Raw genomic sequence first — 18,812 nt, 5'->3', positions numbered from 1 at the left:
AGAACTTAATGAATTCACTCCTCCAATTCATTAAGAGCGTTTGGTGTTATGCGATAAACTTCTTCATCCACCTCCAGAAGCAGAAGACAACACAGTATTTTAGGTCAGGACTCCTTGCTGGCTCTTCAAGGCAGCCCCTATATCCTAACCAGCATCCAGGAAAATGAGTGTGGAGCCACATGTGGATAGGCTTTGCAAAGTGAGATGGTGTCCCATCTTGCATAAAGATTAGGTAATTTTAATTGGGCCATTGGATACAATACTATGAACATGGACTTCAAGCAGGTACCATGCAATGTTTATTGTCCAGAATGAAATATCAATCCATAATTTCTGTGGATATCATGACATGCCACACTGTGATGTTTGGGCGATTTTGCCTTTTTCTAACAACCATTTCTGGATCCTCTGTTGGCCAGTACTAATAGTTGTGCTGTTTGACAAACCCCCAACAGCTTTACGTGACAGCAGGATGTTATCGAATATATTGGACAAGTCTTCATGCGAAGCAAGCACCCTCTCCCTATATTCCAGCCAATGAACACAGTCTTCTCGCAAAAATTTCTGGAAGTGGTATGGTTTCCATGGACACAAATTGAACTCATTCTTCAGAACAGTTGAAACTGTATGTCAGGTTAAACTGTGGTTATGTAATGCCTGTATTTGTGATTTCTGAGGAGTTGAGTGTACATTTCCTGAAGCATTTGTAAGTTTTCCTCCATCCTGGCTGTTAAGGGGTGACTGCACCTCCTCAAATCTGATACAGAGGCTGTATCCATTAGCTTCCATTGTCAATTCTTCACAGGCGTTGCATCTAACAAGGCCTGAGGTCCTTTAACACTTCACTGCCATTTGTATACTTGTACTATGGACTGCCTTTGTTGATACTGAAGTGCCAACTGAGCCCGTTCCCACAGTGTTAGATGTTGTCATGCTTTCTGCCACTGATAGCTGCAGTGACATAAATAGGCAGTTATGTAATAAATTCTGTCATTTTAAGCAACAAAAATTTTTGTTCCATGAAAACTGGTGAGGTATTAATAAAGCTATAAACAATTTTCAGTGTGGAGTTAATTCCCACCCATTTTGTCATTTTAAACACACAACATTGCAATATATTCTTTTTCAATTTTCACACTGTGTTGCCATTGTGTTTGTATTGTAGTGTGGTATTTTGAAGTGGGGGTCACATTTTGGATATATATGAGCATCAGTTAATGTGATTTTCTGCTGGTAAGTATCCGTCCTCTGAAAAACCACATAACTGCATGCCCATGAAAGTCCTTATTATCAGCAAAGTGAAGACATAAAGTTCAGAAATGTACCTGAATAATAGTATTATTGTTAACGTGATGTGGTTTCAGTAACCAGATCAGATGCATGCATGGATAATTCCTTAAACAATGCCATGAGTGATTTCCTTTTCCAGTAATCTCCATTACAAGATTGTATACCATTTCCAACTTTGGCAACATAGACAAGACATTAAACTGTGTTCTGCGCAGCTCCTATCCTCTGCTACATACAGCTTTTTCAGTTTTCCTCATCAGTGATAATCTTATTGTTACATCAACCCTTTACTTCACCAAGCCAGCTCTGTGCATCTCGTGGTCTAGTGCCTAGCATTGCTACCTCTGGATCACGGGGTTCCGGGTTTGATTCCTGACTGGGTTTGGGATTTTCTCCACCTGGGGACTAGGTGTTTGTGTTGTCCTCATCATTTCATCATCATTAATGGAAGTGGTGAGATTGGACTGAGTAAATATTGGGAATTTGTATGGGCGCCGATAACCGCATAGTTGAACACCCCACAAACCAAACATCATCATCATCATCATCACAATCATCCATGTTTTTCTCTCATTAATAGTCGCTATGTCTCACATAAATCTCCTACTTCCCACTTCGTCTGCTACTCACACTTTTTCAGCTACTTTGTAGAAGAGAATGTATGTGTGTGTGTGGGGGGGGGAGGGGGAGAATGGGAGGTATAGTCTCAGCACTTCAAACAACACTTGGGCTGATGTTAAAAAGATGCTCACTTTGTTAAACAAGTTCATGTGCTCACTTCCTCAGCATCCATAATAGAAATAGTAATTTAACAATACTGTAATTCAATTAGTTTGTAACATAACTTTGTTAATTATGTTGCAGATGCCACTTCACGAGCGTGCTGATCCTAGGTTTGTCTGGAACAGCAACCTTTTACGAGAAATGGCAACACGTCAAGAACTACATCGCTTTTGCTTGCCAATAGTTCATGGCTGTATCCTTTGACAGAAGTTATTTGATCCACAGTACCTTGCGTAATTATACCTATGCAGTTCAAAACCTGCAATTTTAGTGCAGATGCATTTAGTCTCAGGAAATTCTTCACATGCCTCCCAAAGAGGTACTGCATTACACGCCCAGGTTACAAAATATTCTGATCCATCCTTATGCCATACCAAATCTCAACCGTTACCATGTAGGTGAGATCCATACGAAGTTCCCAGATGCAAGTCATGTCCTTTGCCCTGACATAGCACATCAGATTTCAGTCCTGTCACAGGCCTATTCTACCTCATCAGAGGCAGCTTTCATAACAACTCTGCTGTAATTTCTGCACATCCTTTGATGAGCATGACCAACAAACAGTTGTCCACCTGAAAGAAAGATCTGGCCAAGAGTATAGTTGGCCACCCAGTGGCAAAACATATTTCTGTGGCTGCTTCACAACCTGTGCCATTTGACTTTATCCCCCCACCATACCAGCTTCTCTGAATGGCATTGATGAGAATCATCCTTACAACACTTGTTTCCATCTCACAAGCCTGCTGGCCTAATCTCTGCTAGCCCCTGTCCTACACCCACCTCTACCCCTGTCCCCATCTCTCACTCATCTCCCTCCCTCCCTCCCCCCCCCCAAATCTCTCTCTCTCTCTCACTCACACACACACACACACACACACACACACACACACACACACACACACACACACACACATTCTTTGTTCTAACTCCCTCTCTGTACTACCCGCCCCCCCTCCTCTCTCTCTCTCTTCCTGCCCAGAGCAAACCTACTAGTGCCATATTCTTACCCCATATTCTTGCTGCTTTTCTCTCCCAGCCATCTTCCTTCAACCTTCCCCCCTCATTTCGGTCCTTGCCCATTCCACTGGATAGAACCCCCATCCCGAGTCTGGCTGTAGTGTCAGTATAACACAGTTGGATGGTGTGCATCATAGTCAGTCTTATTTAGGTGCTGTCAACCACATAATGATCCAGCTATACGGTAAGCTGTTACCTTTGACCTCTTCCATTATTTAAATCTCAAATAAATTTAAGTGTCTTGGTTTATAATATAATACATATTACTACTTGCATAACTTGTATGTATTTTGATGATTCAGTGTCACGTGTTGGAGACTTCTTTCGATAGTTTCTATAGTATATGATTCATGTAATGTAATGAAAATATAAAAGGCTCATCATCAATGACTTTCTTATCATTTATCTTTCAGAGAAAAATGATGAATACTTTGGTATTCATTGACAAAATTACCATAGTTAAAAAATAGAAATTGGAAAAAAATGTTGTCTTTGGAGTAACAATGGCAAAGACATCTGAAGCCTGTATTAAAAAGAAAGAAAATCTGACTGGTCACTCCTGGTGCTACATTTTTGCTGATGGAGATATTCATCCATTTAATGAACCTTTGGTGGTCCAATTTTGTCATCTTAATTGATTATTCTGTCACTGATAGGTAGAACAACTTTGTATTCATAAATGAAGAGAACGCAAATAGTGGTTCTGCTGTAAAAAAAAATCACACATCTGTGCCTTTCATTTATTAATAGTATGTACTGGACATAATTATTAACACTGTCATTTTCACTTGTTTTCCTATAGAAAGAAGAATGTATTTGGGGGTAGGAGTGGGGGGGGGGGGGGGGGCAGGGCAGCCAGTGATCTTGGTTGACCTCTCTAGAAGCCAAACTTTTATCTTCATAAGAATGAATGTTTAGCCGTCTGGCTACCTGTTTCTCACTATTTGTCTGCCTCCAACTTATCATTGGCTCTACACTGACAGCATTCACCAAGTTTTTCTCACCCAGCTAGCTTCTCTCTTATACATGACACGTATTGCTGTTTTGTTTTTTGATACTGAGTTCTCTGTTATGCATTGATTGAATAAGCGTATTCCTGTGGCACTTATTTGCATATGGTTGTTTTTGTGGATCTCTACTGTAGTAACAATGTACTCAACTTGTCAACTGCTTTATATTTTCCAAAGTACTCGCTGGTTTGTGATTTTTCTGTAACTTATGTAACCAGGGTAATATTTTTAATGTGTCTTCTGATGACTCAGTGGCAAGTTAGGAGGGATTTTCATGTTTGTTGGGTTGTATCGTATTTTATTATAGTGGAGCAGGATCATCTTAGAAAGTGGTGTCTGCACTTCCTCATTAGCATTCTGAACTGTATTTAACACAAATTGAAACAGCTGATCTAAGAAAAATAACTATAAAGTAAAATTGTAGCCTTCAAAGTTGTATTTCCTTTACCTTTTGTCAGTCATTTCCGTCAACCATTGTTCTCTGAATGGCAAACCGTTTCTGTGGACCTTAGTGTCTCGCCGCAGTTGCTATCGTGCGGGGACACGGCTCTTCACACGTGGAGTTGATTTCCAGGGCAGTGTTGCAAATTTTGTTGAGACAGAGCAGATAATTGAATATGGAGGTGACCGTAGTTCCTTTGTACAGGTATGTGAAAGTATTTATCTTTTATAGTGTATGAATGTACTGACTGTGATATGTGGTGTCGAGTTATTTAGATGCTAATGTATGTACGAATATTATCGAAAGATGAACATGGGTGAGTATTTTGCATTTACACGTAAGTTTATTTATATTTATTTATTTATTTATTTCATGTTCCACAGACCAAGGCACCAAGTAAATTGCAAGGATATGAAGTGTGTCAAATGTACATATTTCAGATATAACTTACATAAATACGAGGCGTTTTTTAAGTCAGGTCCATTTTGAACATAAGTACACAATGAAAGGTTACTTCAAAAAAGTACTTTTACTTTCTAAAAGTACATACTTCACTCTATTTTTCGACATAGCTGCCAAGTTTGTTGAAACGCGTATCATACCTCTGAACCAATTTTAAAATACCCTCTTCATAAAAACTTTCCACCTGCTCCGATAACCAAGAGTTCACTGTTGTTTTCATGTCGTCATTGTAACGGTTGCCTCTGAGGTGTTGTTTGAGGTGGAGGAACAGATGGGTATCGCTCGGCGCAAGATCTGGACTGTAGGGTGGGTGGTCTCAAACTTCCCAGCCAAAACTGTCCAATAAATCGTGGGTCTGACGTGCAGTGTGGGGTCTTGCATTGTCATGGAAAAGGACAATTCCCTTTGTCAGCACTCCGCGTCTTTTGTTTTGAATTGCTCTGCATAGCTTTCTCAGTGTTTGGCAGTATGCTTGTGCATTGATAGTGGTTCCTTGTTGCGTGAAGTCAACCAAGAAAACACCATGCCTATCCCAAAACACCGACACCATGATTTTGTGCTGGGACAGTCTGTTTGGACTTCACCTTTACAGGCTAGTGTGTGTGTGTGTGTGTGTGTGTGTGTGTGTGTGTGTGTGTGTGTGCGCGTGTGCGTGTGCGTGTGCGTGTGTGTGTGTGTGCGCGCGTGCGCGTCCATGTCTCCATTTCATGCTCTGTTGCTTCAGTTCGGGTGTGATATGCGAAATCCATGTTTCGTCTCCAGTTATGATCTGACACAAGAAGCTGTCACTTCGTGATTACAAGTCAAGAACTTCATCACACACTCAAATCTTTGGTTTTTGTGGTCCTTTGTTAGGAGTTTCGGGACCCAACAGGAGCACTTTTCCTAAACTTTAGGTGTTCAGAAACAATGTTGTAAAGCACTGATCTTGACACGTCAGGAAATTCCTTTGAGTGACCTGTTATTGTGAAGCGCCTGTTCTCACGAACTCTTGCTTCAACTGAAGCCACCAAATCGTCTGTAATCAAAGAAGGGCGACCGGAGTAGTCCTCATCATGGAAGTTGTCATGGCCATCTTTGAATTCTCGTACCCATTTACGCACTTTGCTTTCACTCATAACAGTATCACCATACACTTTGCAAATCTGTCGATGAATTTCTGCAGTAGACAGGTTCCTTGCTGACAAAAACCGTATCACTGAGCGAATCTCACACGTGGCAGGCGAGTTGATAGGCTTAAACATTTTAAAAGCACAGAACAGAACTGTACAGGTTAGCTACAGATCTGAAACTAAGCACAGTTGTTCCGAGGCATGTCGGCACATGACGCATGTGCTCGTTGCAATATACGCGCGAACTACTAGTGTTTACAACAAAACGGACCTTACTTAAAAAACACGTCTCGTACTATAAAGGTTACAATGTAAATAAGGTGTCAAATGAGGATCATATATGCAGTTAATAAAATATTGTGGTGCACTGATGCAGGATCAGATACAGGCTAATTTACATAAATACAGTAAAAGATACAATGTAGGTAAAATATCAAGTAAAGAACCTATATCCAATTAAGAGAATATTGAGTTACACTTAGAAATATCTGTAATATACAGAGGAAGCAGAAGTAAGCTAAATAGTATAATGAATTCATACTTGAATACAGAAAACCAAATTATTATGAATCTATGATAGTGAGATTAAAAGTATTTTTAAAACAATTGTGAATTTAGTGGTGGTTATTAATTTTCTCTCATCAATTCACTGGCCATATAACAAGATTTCTCTCTCTTTCAGGAGTTGGTTGAATTTTGTTAACTGTTTATGCAGACATTTGATATACGGTGGGAGTGCATTAATCAGGTTAATGCTGGAGTAATACGCTTCTTTTTGCTCCAGATTTAGACTTTTCAATTCAGTGTGTAGACTATTTTTGGTTCTTGTGTTGTAGTCACAATACTCACTGTTTTTATTTAGAGAGAAGTTTTTACATAGTTCAACAAGGAAAAAATATACTGTGAGGAGGAGGAGGGGGGCTAAGGATCCCCATCTTTCGAAACAATTTCCTATGTCTACAATGGACACCACTCATTATTCTGATGGCTTTTTTTGAGCAGTGAAAACTTTTTGCAGAGGCTGGTTCCCCCAGAATATAATGGTATAAGACATTGTTGAATGAAAGTAAGCAAAGTAGGAAGTCTTAACAGTATCCAGTTCAGTCAAAGAAGCAATAATTTATAGCGTATATATCGCTGAGCTAAGTCTTTTATAAACATGAATGAAAGTAAGCAAAGTAGGAAGCCTTAACAGTATTCAATTCAGTCAAGGAAGCAATAATTCGTAGCATATATATTTCTGAGCTAAGTCTTTTATAAAGATGAAGGATGTGGGTACATCAGTTATATTTGCTGTCTATGTATGCACCCAGAAATTTTGTATCCTCAACTTCTTGTGTTGATCTCTACACTGTGTGTTAATTTCTTAAAGATATCTTTGTGGCGTGTGGAACATCATATAATGGATTTATCTGCGTTGAGTGAGATACTATTTGCAGAAAACCAATTTAAAACTTCAGAGAAAACTTTGTTTGTAGTTTGTTCAAGACTGTTGTCAGACAGTTCATCAACGAGATTTGATATATCATATGCAAAAAGAGTAAAATTACTCATTGTATTGGAGCAAATAGGGAGAACATAAATGAAAAAAAGAAATAGTAGCGAACCCAAAATCAGGCCTTCTGGCTCACCACAACGTAAGGTACCCCACCCCGATGAGGAAGGTTCTGTGGAAGTGCCATTCAGCATTACCATCTGATTTTGGTCCTTTAGGTAGGACTGAATCCACAAACCACACAAACTAATGCTATCACGTTGACCATAATATTCTGCCTTTTTAAAAACAATTTTGTGGTTTACACAATTGAAGGCTTTCGAGAGATTACAAAGGATACGTACTAGAGACATTTATTTGTTAATTGCTTCCAAAACTTTATTGTTAAAGGAAAATATAGTTTGTACATTTCAAAAACCAGCACAAAACCCATATTGACTATTGTTGAGGATATTGTGGAAGTTTAGATGGTTGATGATCATTCTGTGCACAAGTTTTTCGAGAATTTTTGAAAAGATAGTTAAAAGGGAAATTGGATGATAGTGACACTGTTTTTGTCACCTTTTTTAAAGAGAGGCATCACTACACCCAGTTTTAGTTTCCCAGGGACAATTCCTTCTTGCAATGATGCATTATCCATTGAATATGTTGCATAAAATTGAACTTCTATATTTTTAACAATATTTCAATATTTTATTAGAAATATTGTCCACACCAACAGACATTTTATTTTATAATGACTTGGTTCTACTTTCAGTATCATTTAATGTAAGCAGAGGTAAGGATATCTGTGGGGTTCTGTTGCAGATAGCTTTCTGTAGAAGAGCCATTGCTCCATCCATAGATCCTTTGCAGTCTGCCTTGTCTGCTATTGACAGAAAATGTTTTTTTTTTTCAATATTTCTGCAACTATTTCAGGTTTCTTTATAATATTGTCACCTTACTTAATGTCTGTCTGTATCCTGTTCGCTGTTTTTCTGCCAGTTTATCTCTGTCACATTTCAAATTGTTTTTATTTTGTTTTTTGATGTCACAATTTCAGTTTTTATGCATGTACTCTTAGATTTATTTATAACCCTCTTTAGACTGCTGCAGTAGAGTCTGTAGTGTTGCTGTTTCTTTTGGGTCATTACTAGTTTTGAGAGAACTATAAAGCATCCTTTTTGTCCTGCAGTGAACCATATGTTCATGTCAGTGGCTGCATGGTTGTTTCTAATTATTTTTTTCTAGGAAAGCTAGCTTCAAAGTGAGACATAAATTCATTTAAAAATGTATTATTCTTTTTATTCTCATCTGTTTTACTGACAACTGGACTCCAGTCTATCTCCTGGAGGCTGCATTTGAAATTTGTAAGGGATCGTAAAAGATTTCCAAGAATGGCCAGACATGTTGCACAGATTGATGTTGGTGACTGTAAGCAGTTGACCATCACGGTCAGAAAGGTCATTAACAATAGGACATGTATTGGTAATGTTGAGTCCTGACTCATCTACAAATATATTGCCAATCAGAGTTTGACGGGTATTGGTAATCCTGGTTGGAAAATCTCCTACTGTCATCAGGTTAAAAGACTCTACTAGGTGTTATAAATCTTCTTTACTGTTGCTCTCATTTAGAAAATTGTTATTAAAATTCAGTTATTGAAAAAATGGTTCAAATGGCTCTGAGCACTATGCGACTTAACTTCTGAGGTCATCAGTCGCCTAGAACTTAGAACTAATTAAACCTAACTAACCTAAGGACATCACACACATCCATGCCCGAGGCAGGATTCGAACCTGCGACCGTAGCGGTCACGCGGTTCCAGTTATTGAAGTCTTGAACTTTGAACACAGCTGGTTTGAGAGACTCTAGCTGCTACAGGAACACATTCATGTTCCCTGTAGAGGCTCTGTAAAGTGCTAACACAACTGGCAGGTCATGTGTAGTAGGCCCCATTTCTACTCCAAATATTTCAATATCTTGTTCTATACAGTGACACTTTAAATCTAATGCCCTGTAAGATGTTATTTTTTACCTTAATTACACCACCACCTTTTTCCAATGTAGATCTGGATTAACATGTTGCTATACAGTAACCGTCCGCCCTTCGTGGTCTCGCGGTAGCGTTCTCGCTTCCCGAGCACGGGGTCCCGGGTTCGATTCCCGGCGGGGTCAGGGATTTTTCCTGCCTCGAGATGACTGGGTGTTGTTGTGTCGTCTTCATCATCATCATTCATCCCCATTACGGTCGGAGGAAGGCAACGGCAAACCACCTCCATTAGGACTTTGCCTAGTAAGGCGGTGCGGGTTTCCCGCATCGTTCCCCTACGCTCTGTAAAGAAGCATGGGACTTCATTTCATTTCATACAGTAACCACTCAACTGCAACATTTCAACATGTCTTGTATGATATTCACTAAAACATAATGTATTAGCACCTTTTTCCTTGCACATCCTCTAGGAGAAAAGAAATGTCATTTGCTTTAATTGGTGAAAAACTGTCATTTTTTTATTTATTTTATTTATTTTTTATTGAAACTGCATACTTTCATGTAAAGAAGTATCTGAGGGAATTGAAATAACTGTTTCTTCTGCTTTGCTCATGTTACTTTTGTCGCTGTTGTCAGCAGGACATATAGGAAGCTGTTTTATTTCTTGAATGTTGATCTTTATTTAATTGATGTGATCACACTCAAATAGTTTCCCTTCATAGTTCAAGTGCCTTCCATGTTTGGTGTACATGTTTCAATGCACCTTACTTATGTCTAGTACTTCGCATTGATCATATTTTGAACACAGTTTCTTTATTGTAATGTTTGTCTTCTGGACTCCATTGTTTACACATGAGCTGTAAAGCAAATCATACTTTTAATATAATAGAGGGAAACATTCCACGTGGGAAAAATATATCTAAAAACAAAGATGATGTGACTTACCAAACGAAAGCGCTGGCAGGTCGAAAGACACACAAACAAACACAAACATACACACAAAATTCAAGCTTTCGCAACAAACTGTTGCCTCATCAGGAAAGAGGGAAGGAGAGGGAAAGACTAAAGGATGTGGGTTTTAAGGTAGAGGGTAAGGAGTCATTCCAATCCTGGGAGCGGAAAGACTTACCTTAGGAGGAAAAAAGGACGGGTATACACTCGCGCACACACACACATATCCATCCACACATATACAGACACAAGCAGACATATTTAAAGACAAAGAGTTTGGCCCAAACTCTTTGTCTTTAAATATGTCTGCTTGTGTCTGTATATGTGTGGATGGATATATATGTGTGTGTGTGTGTGTGTGTGTGTGTGTGTGTGTGTGTGTGCGCGCTCGCGCGAGTATATACCCGTTCTTTTTTCCCCCTAAGGTAAGTCTTTCCGCTCCCGGGATTGGAATGAGTCCTTACCCTCTCCCTTAAAACCCACATCCTTTCGTCTTTCCCTCTCCTTCCCTCTTTCCTGATCAGGCAACAGTTTGTTGCGAAAGCTTGAATTTTGTGTGTATGTTTGTGTTTGTTTGTGTGTCTATCGACCTGCCAGCGCTTTCGTTTGGTAAGTCACATCATCTTTGATTTTAGATAAATCATACTTTTAGCTACATAGTTTGATCCCATTATGCAAACGATAAATTGATGCAGGTGTGAAAGGTAGTTTCTTCTGATTTGCTTCCTAGAAACATACAGTTGAGAAAATTGTACAGCAGTTATAAGCACATTTGCTGATTGGTGTTCTAAAACCTACAAACTAACCAAATAGATGTGATGGTGGATTGAGCAACTGACTGCAGCACGTCCTTTCGTCAGTATTTCCATACGACGTCCAATGTTTTCAAGAGTTTGTATCCCCTCGCTACTCCCAGTACGGTCAGAATGATGCATTTCGTCAGTGTGATAACTCAACAATTTTTTTTGTTCTTGAGAATGGGGCCGGAATTGTGTAACACAAGGGACACCGTACAGAAAATAAACATTTAGGTGACTCAATGTGTTGTTTTGCCTTTGGCTGTGTTCTTTCTCATGATAAATATCAGATCTATCTTTAACTGTAGAAATTTGAAAGAACTGTGCCGACTCCATCTTAAACATTTTTTTAATTGGATGTAATGGGTTTATGATAAATATAGTACAGTGTGTCACAAGCATTATTTTTTGCTTTAGGAAATACTTTTGGATTGAAAGTAGTGTAAATACTTTTCAATTAAAGGAAATAACTCATTGCAGCAATGTTGATTTGTTGCTAGACACATACAAACGTGCGTGCCTGTCAACAACTCGATGTTTCTGCTTTTCAGTGAGTGGTCTCCTTTAATCCACAAGTATTTAAACACTATTATTATTATTATTATTATTATTATTAACGCTGAACTAATCTGGAGTGTTACATGGTGATATACCATCAGTTTTCCAAAAATCTGTACTGAGAGACAATGTTGTTACGTTTTTGCAGATAAGGGGGAGCATTCCCCTCTTCTGGACTCAATTACCAAACTTAAAATATAAACCAAGGCCTCGACTTGTGCCCACTGAGAACCATGCAGAAGCCTTTGCGCGCCATATCGAGACTCAGGTGTTCAATTATGGCCGTATTGTCCTTGTCAATCTGGTTAGTATTCTTGTGCTTCACTCAGTTAAGAGTAATTTATCACTGAGTGCTGTAGTTTGTCAAGGGTATTCAACCACTATAACTTTTGTGTATGATATGAAGTAATTTAACGTACAGCATGTGTAGGTTACTATTTTAACCACATATTTTTTCAGCGCACCAAAAAAATCATTTGTGTTATACTTGTAGTTCTCTGTGCGTATTTTAATTTGTAATATGTGAAAAGTCTTCAGAGAATAATAACACAAGAATCAGAAACTGCAGAGATGTTGATACTTTAATGCTAATTAGAACCTTTGTGTCTGTAATAGTCTGGGGGATTAAAATTGTTTCTTAGGCTACAGTCACGACATTGCTCTCTGAAAGTTTTATGTGATCCTATCAATAGATAAAGCAGTCATCCTGCAAACTCTTATTGCATATTCCACCTGTCTTCCAGCATTGAATATTATAAAATCTGATCATCTTAAAAATAATAATTTCATTCTATTAACAATATAACTGGAGATCCCCTTTCATTACTGACTTTTCTTCAAGCCTTGAATACTGTTCTTAATGTGTTTAGTCAATAAATAAAGTGATATTATTCCACTCTAGTGTAACCCTCCCTGTATTACTAGTACAAGCCATAAGAATAAAATAACAAGCTTAATGTAGAATTACATTTCTAATTACAGTGCACTCAGAATCTGGTATTTTTTTTTTTACATACGTAAGTCCATTTTGATCCACCTAATCCTTACTACCACACCAACTCCCACCATCCATTTATAATTGCTACTCACTCCCAAAAAGGACATAAAACAGAACACACACAAAATTAGTGCATGATATTACAAAATTGCTGTGAAATGCCATTACTGGTTGAAACGAAAGTATTTCATTCATCAAATTCATCATTTTACAAACAAAAGTGTTCATCCACAAGCATTCTACCAAAACATTTTAATCACATTATAGCATTCTGTTTCCTCTGCTGCTCAAAATGATTTTAAAAAGACTGTAGCAGCTGCTGGTGGCACTGACCAGTATGTTGAAATACATTCAATCCAAAGACCTTATTTAATATCCTCAGATCAGTTTATCATTAAAAATTGTAGTTAGTGAAGCATACAGGAACAGTTTGCTGTAGTTGCTTCTCACTCCCAGATATTGTCATCTTGAGACTGTGGAGAGGAGAGTGAGTATACTATGGGTGATGTAGGAACCACGGGGACAGAGGTGGATGTTAGTGTGGGGTAGAGACTAGAGAAAACTGAGGCCAGAAAGATTGTAGGAACGAAAAGTGTGCAAAAGTTACAGCAGAGGTGGTATGTGATATGACTGCATTCACAGGTGACCTTGCCTCCAGTAGGACGGATGGGACAAGCTATGCAAGTAACAGGACTGGAATAGTGTGTAAGGGGTAGGGCTTGCACCTGAGTCTTCCATGGGAGTGTGACACATATCACAGAGTGTGTGGGGTCATACCCTTGTGGAAAAGACGGGTTCAAGTCCTGTTCTAGTCATTCATGTAGCACATACTATATCTGTTCTGTCACTAATATATCCTACCCTATCAGATGCAGAACCACCTGTGAAAGCAGTCAGTGTGATTCTACATAGAGTATGTGAAAAAAGTTGCCCACTTTTAGCAACAGTGTACCATAGGTCATTGGAAGAGCGAAATGTTCCTGATAATTGGAGAAAAGCACAGATCATTTCCATTTTCTAGAATGGTTGTAGAACAGATACATAAAACTGTTGGCCTGTATCTCTGAGGTCGGACGGTTGCAGACTTTTGGAACATGTTTTATGCTTGCGTATTATGATGTTTCTGGAGACCAAATATCTCCTCAGTAGGAATCAACATGGGTTCAGGAAAGATGATTGTATGAAACCCAGCTCGCTCTGTATATGAGACACAGGAGGCCAGACACATGCAGTGTTCCTTGACTTATAAAAGGCATTTGATACAATTCCACACAGCCGCCTAACAAACAAAATACGAGTGTACAGAATATCACACTAACTGTGAAATTGGATGAAAGAGTTTGTCGCAAACAGGATGCAGCATGTCATTCTTGTTGTGTCCTGCGGTCAGCAGAAAAGAACTAATGATCAAGTTTGAACACACTTCATTTAACTAAAATGCCATTTTGGCATGCACTAATTGCCAAACTCAAGAACAACAAGAAACACAATAATTCTTGTGGTGGCCAAAGCCAAGATAAATGTTACAAGACAATGAAAAGAAATAATAGCAACCAAAATAGTATGCTACACAATTCCAAAGTGGAATTACGCCCAGCAAGATACAAATTTATACAGAGAGACTACGGTGAGTGTCCACTGGGCCAGAGCCAGCATAGGTATCAGCCGGAGCTGTCCTAGCTGTAGGTTCACACTGCTGGTCTGACTCAGCAGGCGTGCTTATAACACCAGTTCTGTGGAGTGCTACATTTAATCACATTATTTCCAATTGGTGGATCTCTATCACATGGCTTTTCACAAAGTAATGCTGTGTTTATGCAGAAAGTTTGTTGATGTTTACATTCACTGGCAATGTTTTGATATGAGCTCTTGAAGGGAGGTCAGCAGCCCACCATGCTTGTCTGTAGTGCGGGCCCCCTAACTAATAAGGGCCCGCTACGACATTTCTCCCCCTGGAAAAAGAGCGCACAGCACCACAAATGTCCATAGAAGAGGGGGCGTTGTGGTCAATGTCCATTGGTTCGTGGCCGTCTTGGTCGATGTCCATAGGTTCATGACCGTCAGGGACTATAGGCAGTGACACAGCAGGGGCAGCTGGTGGCAGAGGCAGTGGTTGAGACAGAGGCGGAATCAGAGTTTCCATCACAGGGCGGGCCATTGACAGGCACTGGCAGCTCCCCAGGGGCGTCTTGCTTCATCGTACGGGGGCAGAGCTGGTTGAGGTGCTGGTGAGTGGTGGAGCCATTGACCCACTGGAGAGATGCCATCACCTGGCCGCAGAGTTTGGTGATGATGGCAGGTGCCCAGCGCATCTGTGAATGTGAAAAGATACGCAGCCAGACCTACCCGATGCAGAAGGAGGGCACCAGAGTGCTGGCGGGAGGGTAAGAAGTCTCAGGAACAAGGATAGATAAGGGAGAGCAGAATGCTCCACTGTGAAGTATCTCCACTGGACTCTTACCAGCATGCATGGCGGCGTAGTATGTAACCAAAAAAAGCAGCATGACCTCCTCCAGCGGGTGATGGCTCAGTAGTTTATCGAGTTGGGTCTTGGAATGTCTGCACAAAATGGTCTGCCTGGCCGTTTGACGCAGGGTGAAACTGGGACGGTGTGGATGAGGGAAATCCCATTGGCAGCACAAAGTTGCTTAAACTCGGTCAAAATAAAGTAGGGACCATAATCTGTAACGATTGTTTTGGGGAGTCCCTCGACAGCAAAGAGATACCAGAGAATTTTGATAGTTTCAGTAGAAGTGGTATTCATCATGCAGAAAACGTAAGGGTATCCCGACCCGGACTCAATCAGGATGAACCATTGGGATCCATGAAGTGGAGATGTTCCCATGGAGCAGCTGCATCTGGCCATGAAAAATACTGGCACGGGGATGCTGCCTGATGTGTCTGGCACGTGGTGCAGGCTGACACGAGGGAGGAATTGTCTTTATCCAATCCGCACCAATAAAGGTGTCAGTGGGCCAGCTGTTTGGTCAAGACGGTTCCCCAATGGGCAGCGTGGAGGAGGTCGAGGACGTGGCAACACAATGCGTGCGGTATCACCACCCGGGGAACATCCGAATCACTATGCAAAAGGATGACCCCCACTGCAGAAAAAGAGACTGTGCTGATGATCCCAAAAAATGCTGGACTTCTGCATCGTGGATACTATGTCGGCTGTTCAGCCAACCTGCAGTGATTTGGCGGCGAATGTCTGATCATGAGTGGTGACCCGCCGGACTGCATTTCCATCCAATGGAAGTGCACCTAGAGCTGCATCCACATTCGGTTTCACATAAAAAAAAAAAAAAAAAAACAAGGAGGAAGTGTCAAACTCATGGTCCACTCTGGCAGGCAGCCTGGAAAGGAAATCAGTGTTTGCATGCCTTCCAGAGGTGTGATAGACAATATCAAAGTCGAACGGCGCCAGGAAGAGTGCCGAACACTGGCGTTGGCGCACTGTCTGGGTGGGCACTGCGGCACCCTTGTGAAACAAAGAAACGAAAGGTTTGTGGTCAGTCTGCAGAGTGAAATGATGACGATAAATGAAATCGTAGAATTTTGTTAGGGAAAAACCAGCGACAAAGCTTCCTTTTCAGTTTGAGCATCGGTCAGTTTTTAGAATTCGAAGGCCACTGGCCTCTCGACGCCGTTTACCACTTGTGAGAGGACTGCACCCAGGCCCTAGTCCAATGCAGTGATGAGGGGCAGGAAAAAGTTGGAAGCGGCCAGACACGGAGGTCAGGAGAGAGCAGACTTGAGACTTGTGAAAGCCTGTTCACGTGCCGCGTCCCAAACCCAATGCTCACCTTCATGCAACAAACTGGTCAAGAGCACCAAAATCTCAGTGGCTTGGGGTATAAAACGCTGATTATAGTTAATTTGACCTAGGACGGATTACAGTTGCTTCATGTAGGTGGGAGGAGGCAAGTTTTGAACACCTCAACATACTCCTTAGAGGTGTGTAGACTGCGGACATCAATCTTGAACCCAAGATAACTGACCTCGCGTGTAAAAAAGCCATTCTTTTCTTTCCGGCAGCACAGGTTAGCCTCGGAAAAAACTGAAACAGCCTGTCCAGCTTGTCCGCGATGTCCACCGTGGACGAGCCACCAACAGTGACATAGTCCAGGTAATTTGCCGCACCTGTCACCTGTGTTGTGAGATGTTCGAATTTACATTGGAAAATGGCGATGGCACTGGCTGTGCCAAATTGTTGGCGGTTGTACCGGAAAAGGCCACACGGGGATTTGATGACTAGGATCTGCTGTGATTCCAACCTTAACAGCAGCTGCAAATATCATCGCGCAAATCAATTTTGGTGAAAATTGTTGATCCCACAAGATGTATGTGTATGTCATCCACCAATGGGACAGGATAGGCATCAATGATGGACTGAGAATTTACTGTGACCTTAAAATTGCCACAGATGCTTAAAGCACCAGTCGGCTTCTCGACTAACATGATAGGCATTGCCTAATGACTGTGCACGGCAGGAGAAAGGATGCCTTTGTCTTGTAAGTGCTGAAGCTCCACTTGGAGCCTGTCTTGGAGAGCAAAGGGGACTGGGCGAGCCTTAAAAAAATGAGGGATAGCGGAGGGAAGAAGTTGAACATGTGCAGTGAAACCCTTCAACCTTGGGGTGGAGGATGAGAACAACATTTTGTATTTGCTGAGCAACGGGGCGAGGAGGGTATCCGAGGAGGAGATCGAAACCGCCTGTACCTCATCCTGCACTGACAAACCGAGACAACCAAAAATGTCCAAACCCAGACGGTTAGTACCACCAGGGGAGCCGGCCACCAAAAACTGAGTGGTGAAGGAACAACCGTTGCAGGAGATTTGGGTTAAAAATGCCATCGACTGATATATGGTGATTGCTGATAATATGCAAGTCCCAAGTGTATGGAGACAAAGCTGGTGAGAACAAGCGTTGGTATGTGGTACCATCCACAATAGAAATGGAAGATGCCATGCCAATTTGGAAAACCACAGGAATATGCACGACTTCCGAGGTAAGGAGGAAACGGACTCCCGACTGGTGAATGATGGAGAATACTTCTCTGTCAATGGAATGTCTTCCAGGTCCTACAGTGACAATTTGTGACAAACCTGTGCATCTGCAGGAAGTGTGACATCTAACCGATGTTTCTGCGAAGCCTGACACACAAAGGCAATATGGCCCGTTCGGCTGCAAGTCATGCACCTTGCTTGCTGGTGGGGCACTCCAACTGTCAATGAGTCCATAAACAGTCCGGACATGATGGAAAATGAGCAAAAGACTTTCTGTCACGAAATGTATCAACGGACTGAGGAGACTCACGCTCGGCGCCAGGCAACTGGTGAGCTACGAAAACAGCAGCATCAAGATGCAGTGGTTGTAGCCGGTGAGACTGTTCAAATGCATGAATGATTGGCTGACAGGTGTCGAGGGACAAGTCCTGTAACTTCAAAATATCAGCCAGAAGACCTCCGTCTGGTGCGTGAAACACCACCATATCGTGAATCAATGAAGAGGTATAAAACTGTTTGCAGGCATCGTCAGCGCACAGGAATTTGCAATCGCAGGAAAGACCTTGGAGCGTTGTAATCCATTCCCAATATGTCTGACCTGGGGACTTTCGACAAGAAAGGACAGTCTGACGGGTGGAGGTAACGTGTATTTGTGCATCAAAGTACTCAAAAAGGCAGTCCTTAATATGGGTAAACGAGAGATCTTGAAGTGACTGCTCAGGGTTCAGTTGTTGAATTTGTGGACCAACTGTTGCTAGAAAAAAAGCCAACCTCGATTTTTGCTGTGGATCCCATGTGCTAGTAAATGTTGTTCTATCCTTTCACCATAGTTTGACCCTGATTTGATAGACCTATCGAAAGCCGGAAACATCGGTGGAGCCACATGCAAAGTGTGCAATTTACCTGTGATGGAATAAAC

At 41.1% G+C, this 18,812-nt stretch overlaps 1 protein-coding gene across 1 annotated transcript in view; it reads left to right on the top strand.

The window, feature by feature from the left end:
• LOC126194924 (phosphatidylinositol-3-phosphatase SAC1) overlaps positions 1-18,812 on the top strand; it is a 97,662-nt gene that overhangs the window by 26,647 nt on the left and 52,203 nt on the right. Inside the window, exons 5-7 of the mRNA XM_049933303.1 lie at positions 2,155-2,266; positions 4,559-4,746; positions 12,038-12,193. Coding sequence (XP_049789260.1) covers positions 2,155-2,266; positions 4,559-4,746; positions 12,038-12,193 — 456 coding nt within the window. The remainder of the gene's footprint in view (positions 1-2,154; positions 2,267-4,558; positions 4,747-12,037; positions 12,194-18,812) is intronic.

This window comes from Schistocerca nitens, chromosome 7 (genome assembly GCF_023898315.1).
Source record: "Schistocerca nitens isolate TAMUIC-IGC-003100 chromosome 7, iqSchNite1.1, whole genome shotgun sequence".
NCBI lineage: Eukaryota > Metazoa > Arthropoda > Insecta > Orthoptera > Acrididae > Schistocerca > Schistocerca nitens.
The sequence above is the reverse complement of the archived record's forward strand: the minus strand, read 5'-3'. Positions and strand labels throughout refer to the sequence as shown.